The following is a 14,808-nucleotide window of genomic DNA, read 5'->3' as shown; positions in this document are numbered from 1 at the left end:
ATTAAGTTTGTGGGAAAATAGTCATTTGGCTTTTAGTAAATTAGACAACGAGTATGTGACGGGACAAGAGGCCAGATGTCTCACCTTCAATGGAACAAAGCCGAACTGGAAAAATGTGTAGGGTTAAAAGTGTCAAATCACTATCCAAGTGATTAATTTTTTAAGATTCAAAATAATAATAATAATAAAAAATTGCTTTAACAATTTCACGCTATCCGTTCTTCCTGTCATTTGCAGTCCTTCCTCCTTAAAAAAAAAAAAAAAACAATGTTGAGGCCCAGCACTCGGACTGAGGTAAGAAAGAAGGGATACAAGACCGGCGTCGATGCAGAGGAGGCGCGGCGGCGGAGAGAGGACAATTTGGTGGAGATCAGAAAGAACAAAAGAGAAGATAATTTGTTAAAGAAGAGACGTGAAGGTCTCTTGCTTCAGTCTCAGCCACTTCTCGATGCCTCTCAAAACGCTGCCTCCGCCATTGAGAAGAAGGTACAAACTTTTCCCTGATTTGTTTCTGCATTGATCTTTTGTTCATGGGTTTTGTGTAAATTGGATTAAATCGTAGTTTTGTTAAGAACTGTAGGATGATAGTTATTTAGGTTTTCGAGATTTTTGAACTTATAAGAAGATCAGGAATTGATGATTGTTAGTGTCTCTTTATGGGTTTATCAGTTTGGGGTTTGTGTAATTAGAAGCCGCGTTTTAAGTAAATTGAATTTGAGTTGTGGGGTTTCATTTATGATCTGTTAGGAGCTTGGACTATTTATGTAAACTCAAAAGGAAAACCAAATAAAAAAGATCCTGTTATATTTTGTTTATTTTGTTAAAGTGAATTCAATGTGGTAGGATTCTGGTAGATGATGATAGGTTGGTGTGGTATGCCTATCTTGAGTTGGTGAGTTCTTCTATTGAAGAATCTGGACTAGGGTGGAGTAGGGGCTTTTGTGTGTGTGTTTCATTATGATTTTTAGGGTCCAACCTGCAATTTCAGAGCTGAAAAACAGCCAAACACACAAACAGTAGGCAAATGATTAAAAGAAATCTTATTTTATTTATGAACCCGGTAGGTATTCTTGCTATTTGCACTCAACTATCTGTCTAGACGAATTTAGAGAACAAAATTGAAATGAAAGTTGGATAGTTCCAACGATTTGAGGAGCCGGAGGCCCCCTTTTCAACCAAAGGCTGCCCCTTAAAAACAAATATTCCCTCCACACTTTCCTCACACCCCTTTCTTATTCTATGATGCACCAAACTTTGGCGGAGTTCTTGTGAAACAACGTAGATAGGTCTCCAAATTTCGGTTAACCACTTCCGTTTATTTACCTGTTTGTGGGTGATAAGAGGAACTATGTTTTAAAGAAAGGTTGGTAACCCAAAACCACTTCGACCAAAATTGACTCATAAAAACCTAATCACAATCCGATACAATAGTGTTGGGATAACCCAAAAGACATATAATTTCTCTGACAAACAAGTCCTAAAATTCATTTAGTATGGAAGCTAACCCATTATGAATTTCATCTTATTTCTTGGTTGGAGGAATTAAAGTAGCTAAAAGTTCAATCTAAGAGGCTTGGTTTGAATGTCAAGTTGCTTTCAACTACTCCTGGAAAAAACTTCCAGTTTGGTTAAAGTCGATTCACCCTAAATTAATACATTTTTGGCCTCCATCTTAAATTTGATGTACATTGCCTCCCAATTTGTTTGCACTTCACCCAAAGGCTACAACCATTCCACTTCCAACACCAACACCAAATTCACACTGCCTAATTGGAAGAGTAGGAAATTTTGTGTGATTGTCGGCCCTTATATTTTGAACAACATCATTTTACACTATCTAAGGAGCTTTGAATACTCTTTCCGTCACTAACCAACACCTCAAATTGTTAAGTTGGTGAAGTGAGTAAACCCAACTCCTTCAATATCTCACATGAAATAAAATTATGGGTTGCTCCACTATTTATCAAAATAATTACCTCTCGCTCTGTGATTTGCCCTTTTAACTTGAGGGTCTTGTAAGAAGTAAAACTCATGATGGAATTTATAAAGAGTTCAATTTGGGTACGTTCCTCTATGTCGTGAATTCAGTACCTTGCTATTTGTCAGCCTCGCTTGTACCTTCTTCCTTGGCACAGTCCAATAAGACTCTTAGCTACTGATTTTTACATGGTGGTCATGAGTAAACTTTTCATCACACTTGAAATATATACCACGCTTCAACTTTGACCAATACTTCGTGTTTGAAAGCTGTCTAAAGTCATTTCCTTGCCTCATCATTGACCTAACATCTCTAACCCCTAGACTTGTCACAGTGGATGACATCAGTGTTATGTTGCTTGTCATTGGCTTTTGTCCATAGGAGCTTAATGTTCTCATTGAGTTACTTTTGATTAAGGATAGGGATGGAGAACTTGATTCATGCGCCCAACTCCTTATTCTAGTTTGATTGAGAGAACCGGGTTTAGTTTGAAAACCCATTTATTTTAATCTAGGTCATTAGATCTAGTTTGTGGCCCACCTGATTTGCTCCCTTGGTCCAATTTATTATTGACTTTCCATGGACACACTCCTTTGGAATTCATTTGAGCCCTTAAACAATCCAAAGTCATAACCCTATCCTCTATCTTTTGGACCATAGACATTGCTTGGGCTAAAGTTGCAACCCCGAAAAATTGTATCTCCACCTTAATCTCTTCTTGCACACCGTTTATGAGCACTCCTTCTGGCAATTCCTTTGACATATTTTTCAACAACGCTACAATGGCTTCAAATTGTGCTCTAAATTTTATTGGAGAGATATCAAATGTTCATGAGGACTCCCATCTTGTTAGTGCTGAACTGATTCAACAAAGCTCAATTTCAGTCTTATCTTTGACCAAATAGTGTGACTCCACTCATTGAAGCCATATGAGAACTATGCCTCCATACAAACTGCCACCTCTATGACCTTTTCTCACTCTTATTTTATTCACCTGAGAATACCTCCTAGACTTATAGCCTGACCATGAGGATCTTTGTTAGAGTCAATGTGTATGTGAGAAGAAAGAATAGAAGAGGCTCTATAAGAAAGACATTTGGCAGCAAGATGAAGGAAATAAATGGAATACAACAAGGAAAAGGTGAAACAACAAACTCTCCTTCCTCTAGAGAAGGTACTATACGGGGTAGATGAGAGAGGAGACAATCTGCATGGTAGGAGTTGCTAGAAGCTGACTTGGCAACACTAGATTGGAGAAGCATTAATGAGGGGAAAGATGAGATATAGGGTGGCTTGAGTGAGAGAGAAATGGATTATGTTTTTGCATGTAAAAACTGGGAAGGGCCAACTCTGGAATGATGGAATTAGTTTATGCTTTTGTGTTTGGTTATGTTGACTTTGTTGCTGGATATGTAAAATGAGAAGGAGCAGTATTGTTCATCTGTAAACATTTCCACAAATCAATATAATTTCCATTGTTCAAACACTGTTTCATTACAACATACATATTATATATTGAATCATTTTACAATCTAGAAACTATTACCTTGCTTGTGGCTGTTGCGTTGCTTACTATTGAGAGAAGAGTGTAATTGTTGGTGTAGTTCTGCAACAGAGTGCTAAGATATTCCATAGCAAGAGCTCCGGGTACCTAACAATCTTCCCCATTAAAAGTTGGCATCTCTGGTCATCGATTTGATATTTGGTATGACCAATTTGTCCTTCATTTTGGCTAAATTCACGGGTCATTGGAAAAAGGGTTAGGATTTGTTATTGCCTTTTGAACTGAATCTTCCACTGTCAGGATTGCTCTAACAACTTCTGATATTTTCCCTTGGTTCTCCTTCATCGTGTAAGTTTTCACGTCATTAACAAAGATCTCAACACGTCTATTGAATCCCTCACCTCTGCCAAATCTTTCTCTACTTTTTTTGCCATCAAATGCATCTGCGTATTTACTATAACCAAGTTGACTGCTCTGATTCCACTTTGATAAGATTCAACCAGCCGAACACAACAAAACACACAAACAGTCGACAAATGATTAAGAGAAATCTGATTTTATAAATCAACTCAGCAAGAGATTCCCACTATTTTCACCCAATTGCCTGACCACATGAATGTAGATAACAAAATTGAAATGAAAGATGGATAGTTTAGGTGATTTGAGGAGTTGGAGAGCTTTCTTTCAATCAAAGGCTGCCCAAACCAGAACCAAAAAAAAAAATTATTACCCTGTACACTTTCTTCACACCCCTGCATATTTTGTTCTATAACTGACTTTTCCAACTCATTCACTACTGAGCTGCTATGTCACCCATGTGTACAATGTCAAAATGTCTTCGGATTACCTCCTTACTAAACTTAGGTACACAAGTATCGTTCACTCCACTAGTCACTTGTATCCCTTGCTCCTCATCCCGCTTATGTGTGTGCACCCACATAACAAGGGATCCATTATATCTGTTAGGAGTTGCATGGATGAATGTGTGAGTGATGTGGTGCACTTGTCTCACAAAAAACTATCTTGGGTGAAGAGTTATATATTGATGAATCTTTTGGAGAAAGTGTAGAGGAGAGAGTCTTCTTCTTCACTGTCAGCTGCTGTATAATGCTTTTCATATTGTGTGTGCTATAGGAAAAGGGGCATCAATTAGCCTTTATGTACATTTGATTGTTTATTGGTCTTTGGAAAAAGCAGATATCCATGTAGCTTTCTCTGATTGTTTGAGTGTCTGCTAACTAAATTTCTTGATTTGGTATACATGGGTGGACTCTATGTGTTAGTATAGAGTCATTGTTTCATTTAGAAGAATGGCCAATAAGGACATTTATTCTCACAGTTGCTTTTGCTCTCGATGGTGTTTGATTCATTAATTACACATAATCCTGTACTTTTTTTAATATCGTTGTTGTCTAACAGTTGGAAAGCATTCCTTTGATGGTACAAGGAGTGTGGTCTGATGATCCTGCATCACAGTTGGAGGCAACTACACAGTTTAGGAAGCTCTTGTCAATTGGTATGGACATAATCTGTGTTGTTCTTTCGTCGAGGAAAAATTTTTCTTTTTATTGCTGACAATGTGGACTTATCATTGTGTAGAACGTAGCCCTCCGATTGATGAAGTAATCAAAGCTGGTGTCGTCCCTCGCTTTGTGGAGTTCCTTGGTAGGCATGATCTGCCCCAACTACAGGTAAGAACTATTTCTGGATTTTGTCTTTTCGTTTGAGTAAAATAATGTGTTTGAAGATATTGATTAAATATTATGAAAACTGACTTTGTTATCATGAGTAGTTTGAAGCTGCATGGGCATTGACGAATGTTGCATCAGGGACATCAGAGCATACAAGAGTTGTTATTGACCAGGGTGCTGTACCTATGTTCGTGCAGCTCCTTAGCTCTGGCAGTGATGATGTCAGAGAGCAGGTTGACTCTTTTGTCCATTTGTTTTGTTCTTATATTCATAGTCATGATCACATCTGGAAGAGATTGAATAAAATCATCTTAAATCATAAATGTTTCACAGTAGTTAATCATATTGAAGTGCTTTGTGATTCATTTGGTTTTAACAATATCTAAATGCTTCATAAGTGTCTGATAATAATTCCCTTGATAAAGCGGTATGTGCACAATGTCTAACTTAATTTCACTGAAACTGTTTTTTTTTTTTTTCACGACCTTTAGGTTATTCAGTATTCAGTTGCTATTAACATCTTTGCTGCTTTGTTGTTTCTGCACTAGGCTGTATGGGCTTTGGGCAATGTTGCTGGTGACTCCCCTAATTGTAGGGATCTAGTTCTTGCTAATGGTGCTCTCATGCCATTGCTATCCCAGCTAAATGAACATTCGAAACTATCCATGCTGAGGAATGCTACGTGGACTTTATCGAATTTCTGCCGTGGCAAACCACCAACACCATTTGATCAGGTAGGGGATCTAGAGAGAAATTTGTAATCTGCTGTTTGGCGACTAAATCTACTTCCAGTTATGATTTAGGTTTTATATGTTGAACATGTTTTCCTTGGTTTCTGTCAGGTGAAACCAGCGTTGCCAATACTCCAGAAACTCATCCATTTGAATGATGAAGAAGTTCTAACAGATGCATGCTGGGCTCTCTCCTATCTTTCAGATGGTCCAAATGACAAAATTCAGGCAGTGATTGAAGTTGGTGTCTGTCCACGTCTTGTGGAGCTGTTGCTGTAAGTTCTCATGTTTGCTACAATCTTTCTCAAAACCAGGACTGACCTTCTCCTATGTTTGTTCATATATTTCATATCATTATTACATTTTCCTTAAGTGTATATGTTTTCCGTTATTATGATTTTTTACTAACATAATCTGTGAAACTACTGATGCAAATTGAATTTCTGCCTTCCAGGCATCCATCACCCACTGTTCTGATCCCTGCTCTTCGAACAGTAGGGAACATTGTTACTGGAGATGATGCGCAAACTCAGGTACTTCCAATATATTCATATAATTAATATTTTGGAGTGCTTTTGAATGTTTTTCTGTTTCAACCTATATAGGAATTAATAACCTAACCAGATTCTAGTGATTGCAATATGGGAGTGGGATTTTATCTGATTTGGGCAAATCTAGACCAAACAGCTTCTCAAATTTCTTTTTGTCACATGTAATTGTGCTGTAATCTTTCCTTTCATATTTCACAGCAGCAATTAACTGAGTTCTGTATTTCAGTTTGTCATTGATAACCGAGTCCTCCCTTGCCTGTATCAACTTCTTACGCAAAATCACAAAAAAAGCATCAAGAAAGAAGCTTGTTGGACTATCTCAAATATTACAGCTGGGAACAGAGCTCAAATACAGGTATAATATTCATTCTATATTTGTCCTCATGGCCTACTAGATGTGTTGCATCCAGGAATTGGTGTTTTATATGCAAGAATCATCTTATCTTGTTGCATATCTGATGTTGGACTGTCAATGCTCAGACTAATGATTTAACTGGACTTAACTGGTTGAGTTAAATGTATTTGTCAAGAACCAGCTTACTGTTCCGACACCAGTATAAAGAACATTCATTGTTAGATATTTTCTTAGTAATGCTTCATTGATAAGTTCCCATATGAAATTTATAACTGGCAGATTACCTTATCAAACAACTGTCTCAATGCAACTTTATTGCTCATGTTTTGTTTTATTGTTGTTTTATACTGATGATATGTTTTTGGTGTCCATCAATTTGGCATCAAAGGTTATCTTAATTAATTGCATGATGTTGTTCAAAGGGAGAAGAAGAACATGCAGCTTTGTTCTTGTCTATATATTAAGCTGGTCATGCATCATATTGATTATCTGATACTCTGGACGATTATTCTTTTTTTTCTCTTTGCTGGAAAATAGTTTTTTAAGTGTTTAATAACTTGTATGTAATGTTTGCTGGATCATGCAATTTGGTGATGAATAGTTGAGTGCTTTATACTTCCTCAAATCTACTTGGTGCCAATCAATGTTACTATAAACATCATTGATTGTATATAGTTAGGAAGTAAATACATCAATTGTTGGGACTCATTATTCCTTGTTAATTCATGTCCTACAGGCTGTTATTGAGGCCAATATTGTCTTCCCTCTTGTACACCTTCTCCAGCATGCAGAGTTTGAGATCAAGAAGGAGGCTGCATGGGCAATCTCAAATGCCACCTCTGGAGGTTCTCATGAACAGATTCAGTATGTTTCTTTGTCTTTTTTCTTATTATAACTTGTTTTGGTTATATGGCATGAATGTTTCAAAATGATAATTAAAATGTGATTATTTGTTGACAGTAACTGATTGCTACCCATTGCAAGGTCATACCTACTCATAATTTCTGTAAATTCTATGGCTCTAATTTCATGACAATGTCTGATGAGACGAAATACATTTCTGGGTCCTGACCTTGGGAACCCTACAAAGTGCAAACTTCATCTATAGTAATATTCACATAATAGTCCTGGAATATAGCTTACTTGGTAGACCTCCTCTCATATTTTCATGTTCTTGCAGATTTCTGGTGAGTCAAGGGTGCATCAAACCACTATGCGATCTTCTGGTCTGCCCAGACCCTAGGATTGTAACGGTGTGCCTTGAAGGGCTTGAGAATATTTTGAAGGTGGGGGAGGCTGATAGGGAAAGGGGAATGAACAATGGAATTAATCTCTATGCTCAAACGATTGATGAGTGTGATGGATTAGATAAGATTGAGCAACTGCAGAGCCATGATAACCATGAGATTTATGAGAAAGTTGTGAAGATTTTGGAGAGATTTTGGGCCGAGGAAGAAGAGGAGGTACAGAATCTCCCAGATGGAAATCAGCAGCAGGGTTTTGCTTTTGGGAACAACCAGCCCAACCTTCCCCCTGGTGGCTTCAATTTTGGTTGAAGTAGAGTATGAGGATCTGCTTACTATCTTCATAGGCATTGTTACTCTTGCGGTGATTTTTTTTTGGAACTTAGTAAATTTGTTAGGGGCCAAGGGTCAGGAATTTTGATCTGGCACATAGGCTTTTGTTTTTCTATGGAAAGTATGTTAAAAGCCTCAAGGCTTTAAGCTTGCAGTTTTCAACTTGGTTTGTAATTTTATATTCATAGGAAAATTTGTTCTATGTGATTGCGTGGATGTGCAATTGACATTCTGCAACATATAATATTATTTTGCTTTAAACTCTGGGATGATGAATCTTCCCGGTTACTCATTAGGGAGTTAAGATTAGAGCTAGTGTGCATGGAATTTGAAGTTCTGCGATCCATCCAGGTATCCACCAACTAAGCTATGTCCCAGTGTTAGAATAAAAAGGGAAAAACCGGCCTTCATTTGTTTTGTGGTAGATTTCTGCATTTAAGCCATGAGATGCTTGAATGTTTATTGTTGGTGTTATCTGGTAAGCGTTTGCTGAGAGTTTCCTACCTCATTATTCAAGTAAATCCAAATGCTTTTTAACTGATGACTCATAAAACACTCATATAAAATCAATGTGGACTATTATAAATGTTATCACTTCTAGTGTGAGAAAAAGGTTTTGGGTTATCTCATTTTAGTAAAGTTTATTACACTGAATTGAATTAAATTTAAATAAAATAAAGGACAGTACGAGTATAATTAGAATTTATAATCTTCATTTTTAGATCAAGTTAATAATAATTGGAGATGGAAAAATCGTTAAAAAGGATAAAAAATTATTTAAAAAATAAAAATCATTTAAAAAGTTGGATCTATTGATAAATTTTTGCCAATCCGATTAAATTAAGTTAATTTAATTTGTTCTCAAATTGGGACTGTATTTGCTCAAACTGACTTTGTACCAATTGAATATCAATTAATAATACGAATTCCCCCCCAAGTTTTATGGATATCAATTGATCAAAAGTTTGTTATTGCAGGGCAAGTCTATGATGGAAAATTCCAAAAAGTTTTGGGCAGGAAGCAGGAAATTAATTAAAATACGCATGAAATTTACTGTATAAATCTTTTTCGATAAAATTTATGTAGTTTTACCTTTTTAAGCAAACTCTATTTTCTATTCCAACAATATTCTTTATCCTATTTCTTCCTATTCAGATTAATTTTTATCAGAAAATTTTTTATTTTTGAGAGTATACAAATTAAGTTTAATTTTTTTATAATTGTTAAGATTTACATAACAAAAACAGATTAATTTATGATGTAATAGTTAATATTTACATATCTTTAGAAAAATGAATAACATAACTACACAAAAAATGTGTGTGGTTTGTGCATGGGTGCTAAAGGTGTGCGCTCTTTTGAAAGGATGCAAAAATTAGGGAAAACGTGAGCGTTTTTTCGAGAAGGTGCGAAAACATGTAAAAGGATGCGTGTTTTTTCGAAAGAGTGTGAAAATATATGAAAGTGTAAAATGTGTGTGTGAAAATATGAAGAAGTGCGTGAAAATACAAACGAATGCATGAAAATACAAACGAATGCATGAAAATACAAACGGGTGTGTAAAAATACAAACGAGTACGTGAAAATACAAAACGGGTGTGTAAAAATACAAACGGATACGTGAAAATATAAATAAGTGTACAAAAATATAAACGGGTGCGTGAAAATACAAACAGATGTATAAAAATATAAACAAGTATATAGAATATAAAAGGGGTGTGTGAATTATAAAAGGGGTGAGCGGGTGTGTGAGATATATTATATATTATATTATATATTAATAATATATACAATATATGTTATTTTTACCCACCTTTTTATAGTTTTACACACTTTTTCACAGTTTTACGCACATCTTTATATTTTTATGCACTCTTCATGTTTTTACGTACCTTTCATATGTTTTCGCACCCTTTACAGTTTTACGCATCCCTTTATAGTTTCACACATCTTTTTACATTTTCTTACACCTCTTTACAATTTTACGCACCCTTTCACAATTTCATACACTCCTTTATATTTTTACGTATCCTTTCACATTTTCCCGCACCCCTTCACATTTTCACTTATCATTTTATATTTTTACGCATCCTTTTATATTTTCCCGCACCCCTTCATAGTTTCATACACCCTTTTACACTTTCGTATATTTTTGTACTATTTTGTACATTTTCACACCCTTTCGAAAAAACACGCACCCTTTTACACATTTTCGCACCCTTTTGAAAAAATGTGCACTATTTCCTAATTTTCACACCCTTTCAACAAAATGCACACCTTTAGCATCCGTGCACAACCTACACGTATTCTCTGTATAGTTATATTTATCATTTTTTTAAAGGTATGTAAATATCAACTATTACATCAGAAATTAATCTGTTTTTTTATATGTAAATTTTAATAATTACGAAAAAATTAAACTTAATATATATACTCTAAAAAATAAAACATTTCCTAATAAAAACTAATCTAGATAAAAAAAAAAGGATAAAATTTATTATTAGAATAGAAAATAAGGTTTAGTTAAAAATATAAAACTGCACAAATTTTACCAAAAAAGTTTACAAGGTAAATATTGTATCAATTTTAATTAATTTCCTGCAGGAAGCAAAGGAATTGAAGAGAAATAAAAACAGTAACATTCCAAAAACCCTACTACAGTGGGAGAGGCAATGTTCCCGTACCTTGTCAACCCCTTGGATGAATGAAAACTGGACTATGCTCCATAGGGTTGGGTAACGTTAAATGTGTTTCTTTGAGCTAGTGATGTCCCTGCACGACGTTAGGGTAGGGCATAGCAGTTTTCTAAGTCGGTATTGTGTGTTTGCAGCATCGTATTGAAGTAAAGCGATGTCTAATGAAATGAGGGGCGAGGAATACGGTGTATTACTCTACTACAATTACACCACCATCCCTGACCTCAATTCTCTCTTCAACTTCTACCAATCCAACTGCAGCTTTCTCAATCTCCTCGGTCGTGTCCGCCTCGCTTCCCACGGTGTCAACGTCACTGTATGCCTCCAAATCTTTCTTCCTTCCTTCTCTTTTATCTATATATTCATCTGGGTACTCGTGTTGTATTAGGTTGGTGGAAAGTTATCTTCTTTGGAGAGCCATATTGCTGCTGTCAAGTCTTTATCTTTGTTTCAAGGAACTGACTTCAAGCTTGCTACATCTCATTACCCTCTTGATGATAAGGTTGCTCATGAATGTGGCTTCACTTCTTTTTCTATTAGGATTGTCAAGGTTAGTTTTTTTCTTTTATCTTTTCTATTGGTTTGTTTGTATTTTAGCATGTTTGTTTTGCTTTACTGATGGGTTTGTATGGTTTGGTTCCAGGAATTAGTTACTTTTAGTTCTCATCCTTTATTGAACCCACCGGATGTTTCTAATGCTGGCAGGCATTTGTCTGCCGTTGAGTTTCATTCTCTTCTTCAGTCTGCAGGTAAGTAAATTGTCATTCCCTTTTTTATTAACTGCGGTGCATTTGCTGATTGATTGATTAATTATGTTTGTGTTTTGATTACAGTGCAAGGGTTGAATGAAGAAAGTTCAACCGAGAGTAAGAGTCTGGTTTTGCTGGATGCAAGAAATTTATATGAGACTAGAATTGGGAAGTTTCATTCACCAAGTGTTGAAACATTGGACCCTGAAATCAGGCAGTATAGTGATCTGCCCTCCTGGATAGATAGCAATGCAGAAAAACTGAGAGGGAAAAATGTTCTCATGTAAATATTATCTGAAATTTGGGGTCTTTCCTCATTTTTCTGTTAAGAGTTTTTATACATCTTTACTCATGTTTGAGAATCAATAAAGCGGTGCTTCCGGACATAGTTTACTCATTGTAGTGATTAATGGAATGTTGGATTTTTATTATAACTTGTTCCACTATTGTGCAGGTACTGCACTGGAGGAATCAGATGTGAGGTCGCATCTGCCTATGTAAGGTCCAAAGGTGTTGGCTTTGAGAATGTTTTCCAGGTTAGCCGCTCATACCTACCAGTAAATCATATCATTCTCTTTGGTTTGATTCCTAAATCACAGAGAAAGTTACCTTCATCACATGGGCCAAGCATCATGTTTATTGATGAGGAAAGAAAGAAATGATGATATCATTGCTTGTTGCAGTTATATGGTGGAATACAGCGTTATTTGGAAGAATTTCCAGATGGAGGTTTCTTCAAAGGAAAAAATTTTGTTTTTGATCACAGGTATGATCTCCTGCTGTACTGGATCATTGAAGAGGATGTTAGTATTTTATTAACACAAATTATTTTTGGATTGTATTATTAGAGCAAGGTTTTGCAAAACCACTTGATGGTGAAGTTTTACTCCAACAGAAAAGATCACAGATAAAATTTTTGTAAACATGACACCGGTGTCTTTGCAACCCTTCATAAAGTAATTTCTACATTTTTTCTATTGTTGCTTGTAGAATTTCTGTTGGGAACTCAGATGCCGATATTATTGGTAACTGCCTTCTTTGTGATTCTTCCTTTGATGATTACTCATCACGCTGCCGCTGCACTTACTGTAGGATGCTTGTATTGGTCTGTGATAGTTGCCGGGTAGGTGTCAATTTTAATATATATATATATATATATATATATATATATATTATTGTATAGTTCAGAGATTGCCCATCATAATATTAAATTATCATGTTAGTTAGCTAGTTTTCTATTCCTTAGGCCTTCCACCCATATTTAAGGCTCCATATTTTTTCTCCTAGTTATAAAAGTATGTTATCAGTTACTTCTTATGCTGCAATTCTTGTTTTGTGTATTCTTTGTTTACTAGGTTGTGTTTTTTTTTTGGGCCAACAGAAACAAGGAGGCCTTTATGTTTGCGAGCTATGCCAGAAACATGGTAAGGTTGTTGATTCAAAACCATCCATAGAAGAGAGCAGAAGCAAATTAACATCACTGTCATTTGAGCTCAAAACTGCTTCAACAGGGCTGCTGTCCTCACCTCAATTGCCCTGCAGACATGGTAAGCTCTGTATCCTGCATCACGGTAAATTTTGCTTTCAGACTTGACCTGGAATAATTATGAAAGAATGTTGCTTATTGTTTATTGGTTCTAATTGCTACCTCCAAAAATGTTTCTGTTAATCAGATTTTTCAATGATTGTTGATATTTGAGTTTCATCATTTTTGGACAGTCTTCATAATGACCAACTAAAATAAATTATTATAACATTCAAAAGCTTCAAAAATTATGCCTATTTTCTTTTTTTTGTCACTTAAAACTTTTTCTACAAATTTTCTTTTTTATACTACTGAATTCCTGATCCCTTAGTCCTATAGATCCAAAGATGGACGTTGAGGGTCTATCTTAATCATCTCTCTTGATTCCTAATATATTATTTGTTCTTGCAGTTGGCATTGGGTGTCCAAGAAAACTAAGAATCTTATGTCTGCATGGGTTTCGGCAGAATGCCTCCAGTTTTAAAGGAAGAACTGCATCATTAGCTAAGAAGCTTAAAAACATTGCTGAACTTGTTTTTGTTGATGCACCCCATGAGTTGCCATTTATCTACCAGCCCTGTGGCATGACATCTCCAACACAAGATTGTCCTACTCCACCACCAGAGGGTAGCAAGAAGAAGTTTGCATGGCTGGTAGAACCTAATTTCCTAGAGGGGTGTGAATTTGACTGGAAAATGGCAGATGGTCCTTTCGATCCTCTCCAATACCAGCTGCAAACTGATGGCTTTGATGTGTCATTATCATATTTAAAGAAAGTGTTCTCTCAGGAAGGGCCATTTGATGGGATCTTGGGTTTTTCACAAGGAGCAGCAATGGCTGCTACAGTTTGTGCACAATGGGAAAGGCTAAAGGGTGAAATAGACTTCAGATTTGTGATTTTGTGCTCTGGTTTTGCCCTTCAGTCTGCAAAGTTTGAACATGAACCAATCAATTGCCCTTCCCTTCATATATATGGTAGTGACCTGGGTAAGGACAGACAGATTGTGAACCAAGCCAGCAGAGACCTTGCTTTGAAATTTGAACAGGGTTGCTCTTTGATTATTGAACATGACTGTGGCCATATCATTCCTACTTGTTCTCCTTATATAGATGAGATTAAGGGTTTTCTTCAACGTTTTCTCTGATGAAATTGTAAAATCGTGAGACTTATGTTGGATACTGCAAGATTTTTTGATCCATGCTTGCATCTTCAAGAGCTTATCATTTTACTAGTAGTAGGATTTATATGAAGTTCCATGTTTGTATCAGTGATGTGTCGAAGTATTTAACATAGTGATGGATTTTTATTTGGGGTAACCATGTTTTGTCTTCTGGATTGTGTTATTTTTGCACCAACTATTGACAAGCTTTTTGGAATACTCTTATTGTGTGTGGGTAGAATGAGCGGGTTGTTTCCAATGTTTCTCTTCGTGCTCACTTATTAACGCAAT

General features: G+C 36.0%; 2 protein-coding genes across 3 annotated transcripts; both read left to right on the top strand.

The window, feature by feature from the left end:
• The first annotated feature begins 209 nt into the window (after window positions 1–209).
• Window positions 210–8,679, top strand: LOC123209229 (importin subunit alpha-4). The gene is made up of 10 exons (XM_044627102.1): window positions 210–486; window positions 4,902–4,998; window positions 5,082–5,173; window positions 5,275–5,406; window positions 5,722–5,907; window positions 6,016–6,179; window positions 6,359–6,437; window positions 6,682–6,810; window positions 7,547–7,674; window positions 7,991–8,679. The coding sequence occupies exons 1-10, from the start codon at window positions 268–270 to the stop codon at window positions 8,364–8,366; spliced, it is 1,602 nt and encodes a 533-aa protein (XP_044483037.1). The 5' UTR covers window positions 210–267; the 3' UTR covers window positions 8,367–8,679.
• A 2,326-nt stretch (window positions 8,680–11,005) lies between these two features.
• LOC123209228 (rhodanese-like domain-containing protein 6) lies at window positions 11,006–14,674 on the top strand. 2 transcript variants are annotated; one of them, XM_044627100.1, is made up of 10 exons: window positions 11,006–11,122; window positions 11,218–11,399; window positions 11,472–11,633; window positions 11,727–11,832; window positions 11,917–12,115; window positions 12,287–12,368; window positions 12,516–12,598; window positions 12,823–12,955; window positions 13,214–13,379; window positions 13,769–14,674. In XM_044627100.1, exons 2-10 carry the CDS (start codon window positions 11,238–11,240, stop codon window positions 14,500–14,502), a joined length of 1,827 nt encoding a protein of 608 aa, XP_044483035.1. In that variant the 5' UTR covers window positions 11,006–11,122; window positions 11,218–11,237; the 3' UTR covers window positions 14,503–14,674. The 2 variants fall into 2 exon arrangements, with proteins under 2 accessions (XP_044483035.1, XP_044483036.1); XM_044627101.1 differs by having other exon boundaries at window positions 11,100–11,117.
• Window positions 14,675–14,808: the final 134 nt, after the last annotated feature.

Source organism: Mangifera indica, chromosome 2 (assembly GCF_011075055.1).
Source record: "Mangifera indica cultivar Alphonso chromosome 2, CATAS_Mindica_2.1, whole genome shotgun sequence".
In the NCBI taxonomy this organism is placed as follows: domain Eukaryota; kingdom Viridiplantae; phylum Streptophyta; class Magnoliopsida; order Sapindales; family Anacardiaceae; genus Mangifera; species Mangifera indica.
The sequence above is the reverse complement of the archived record's forward strand: the minus strand, read 5'-3'. Positions and strand labels throughout refer to the sequence as shown.

What these genes read in the sequence shown, in the direction of transcription:
- LOC123209229 (XM_044627102.1), top strand. Translation starts at nt 268, where the DNA reads ATGTTGAGGCCCAGCACTCGGACTGAGGTAAGAAAGAAGGGATACAAG. An exon ending in GAGATGATGCGCAAACTCAG is followed by an intron (nt 6,438 to 6,681) that starts GTACTTCCAATA and finishes TCTGTATTTCAG; the next exon opens with TTTGTCATTGATAACCGAGT. An exon ending in GGAACAGAGCTCAAATACAG is followed by an intron (nt 6,811 to 7,546) that starts GTATAATATTCA and finishes CATGTCCTACAG; the next exon opens with GCTGTTATTGAGGCCAATAT.
- LOC123209228 (XM_044627100.1), top strand. Translation starts at nt 11,238, where the DNA reads ATGTCTAATGAAATGAGGGGCGAGGAATACGGTGTATTACTCTACTAC. An exon ending in TTTCTATTAGGATTGTCAAG is followed by an intron (nt 11,634 to 11,726) that starts GTTAGTTTTTTT and finishes GTTTGGTTCCAG; the next exon opens with GAATTAGTTACTTTTAGTTC. An exon ending in TCAATTGCCCTGCAGACATG is followed by an intron (nt 13,380 to 13,768) that starts GTAAGCTCTGTA and finishes TTGTTCTTGCAG; the next exon opens with TTGGCATTGGGTGTCCAAGA.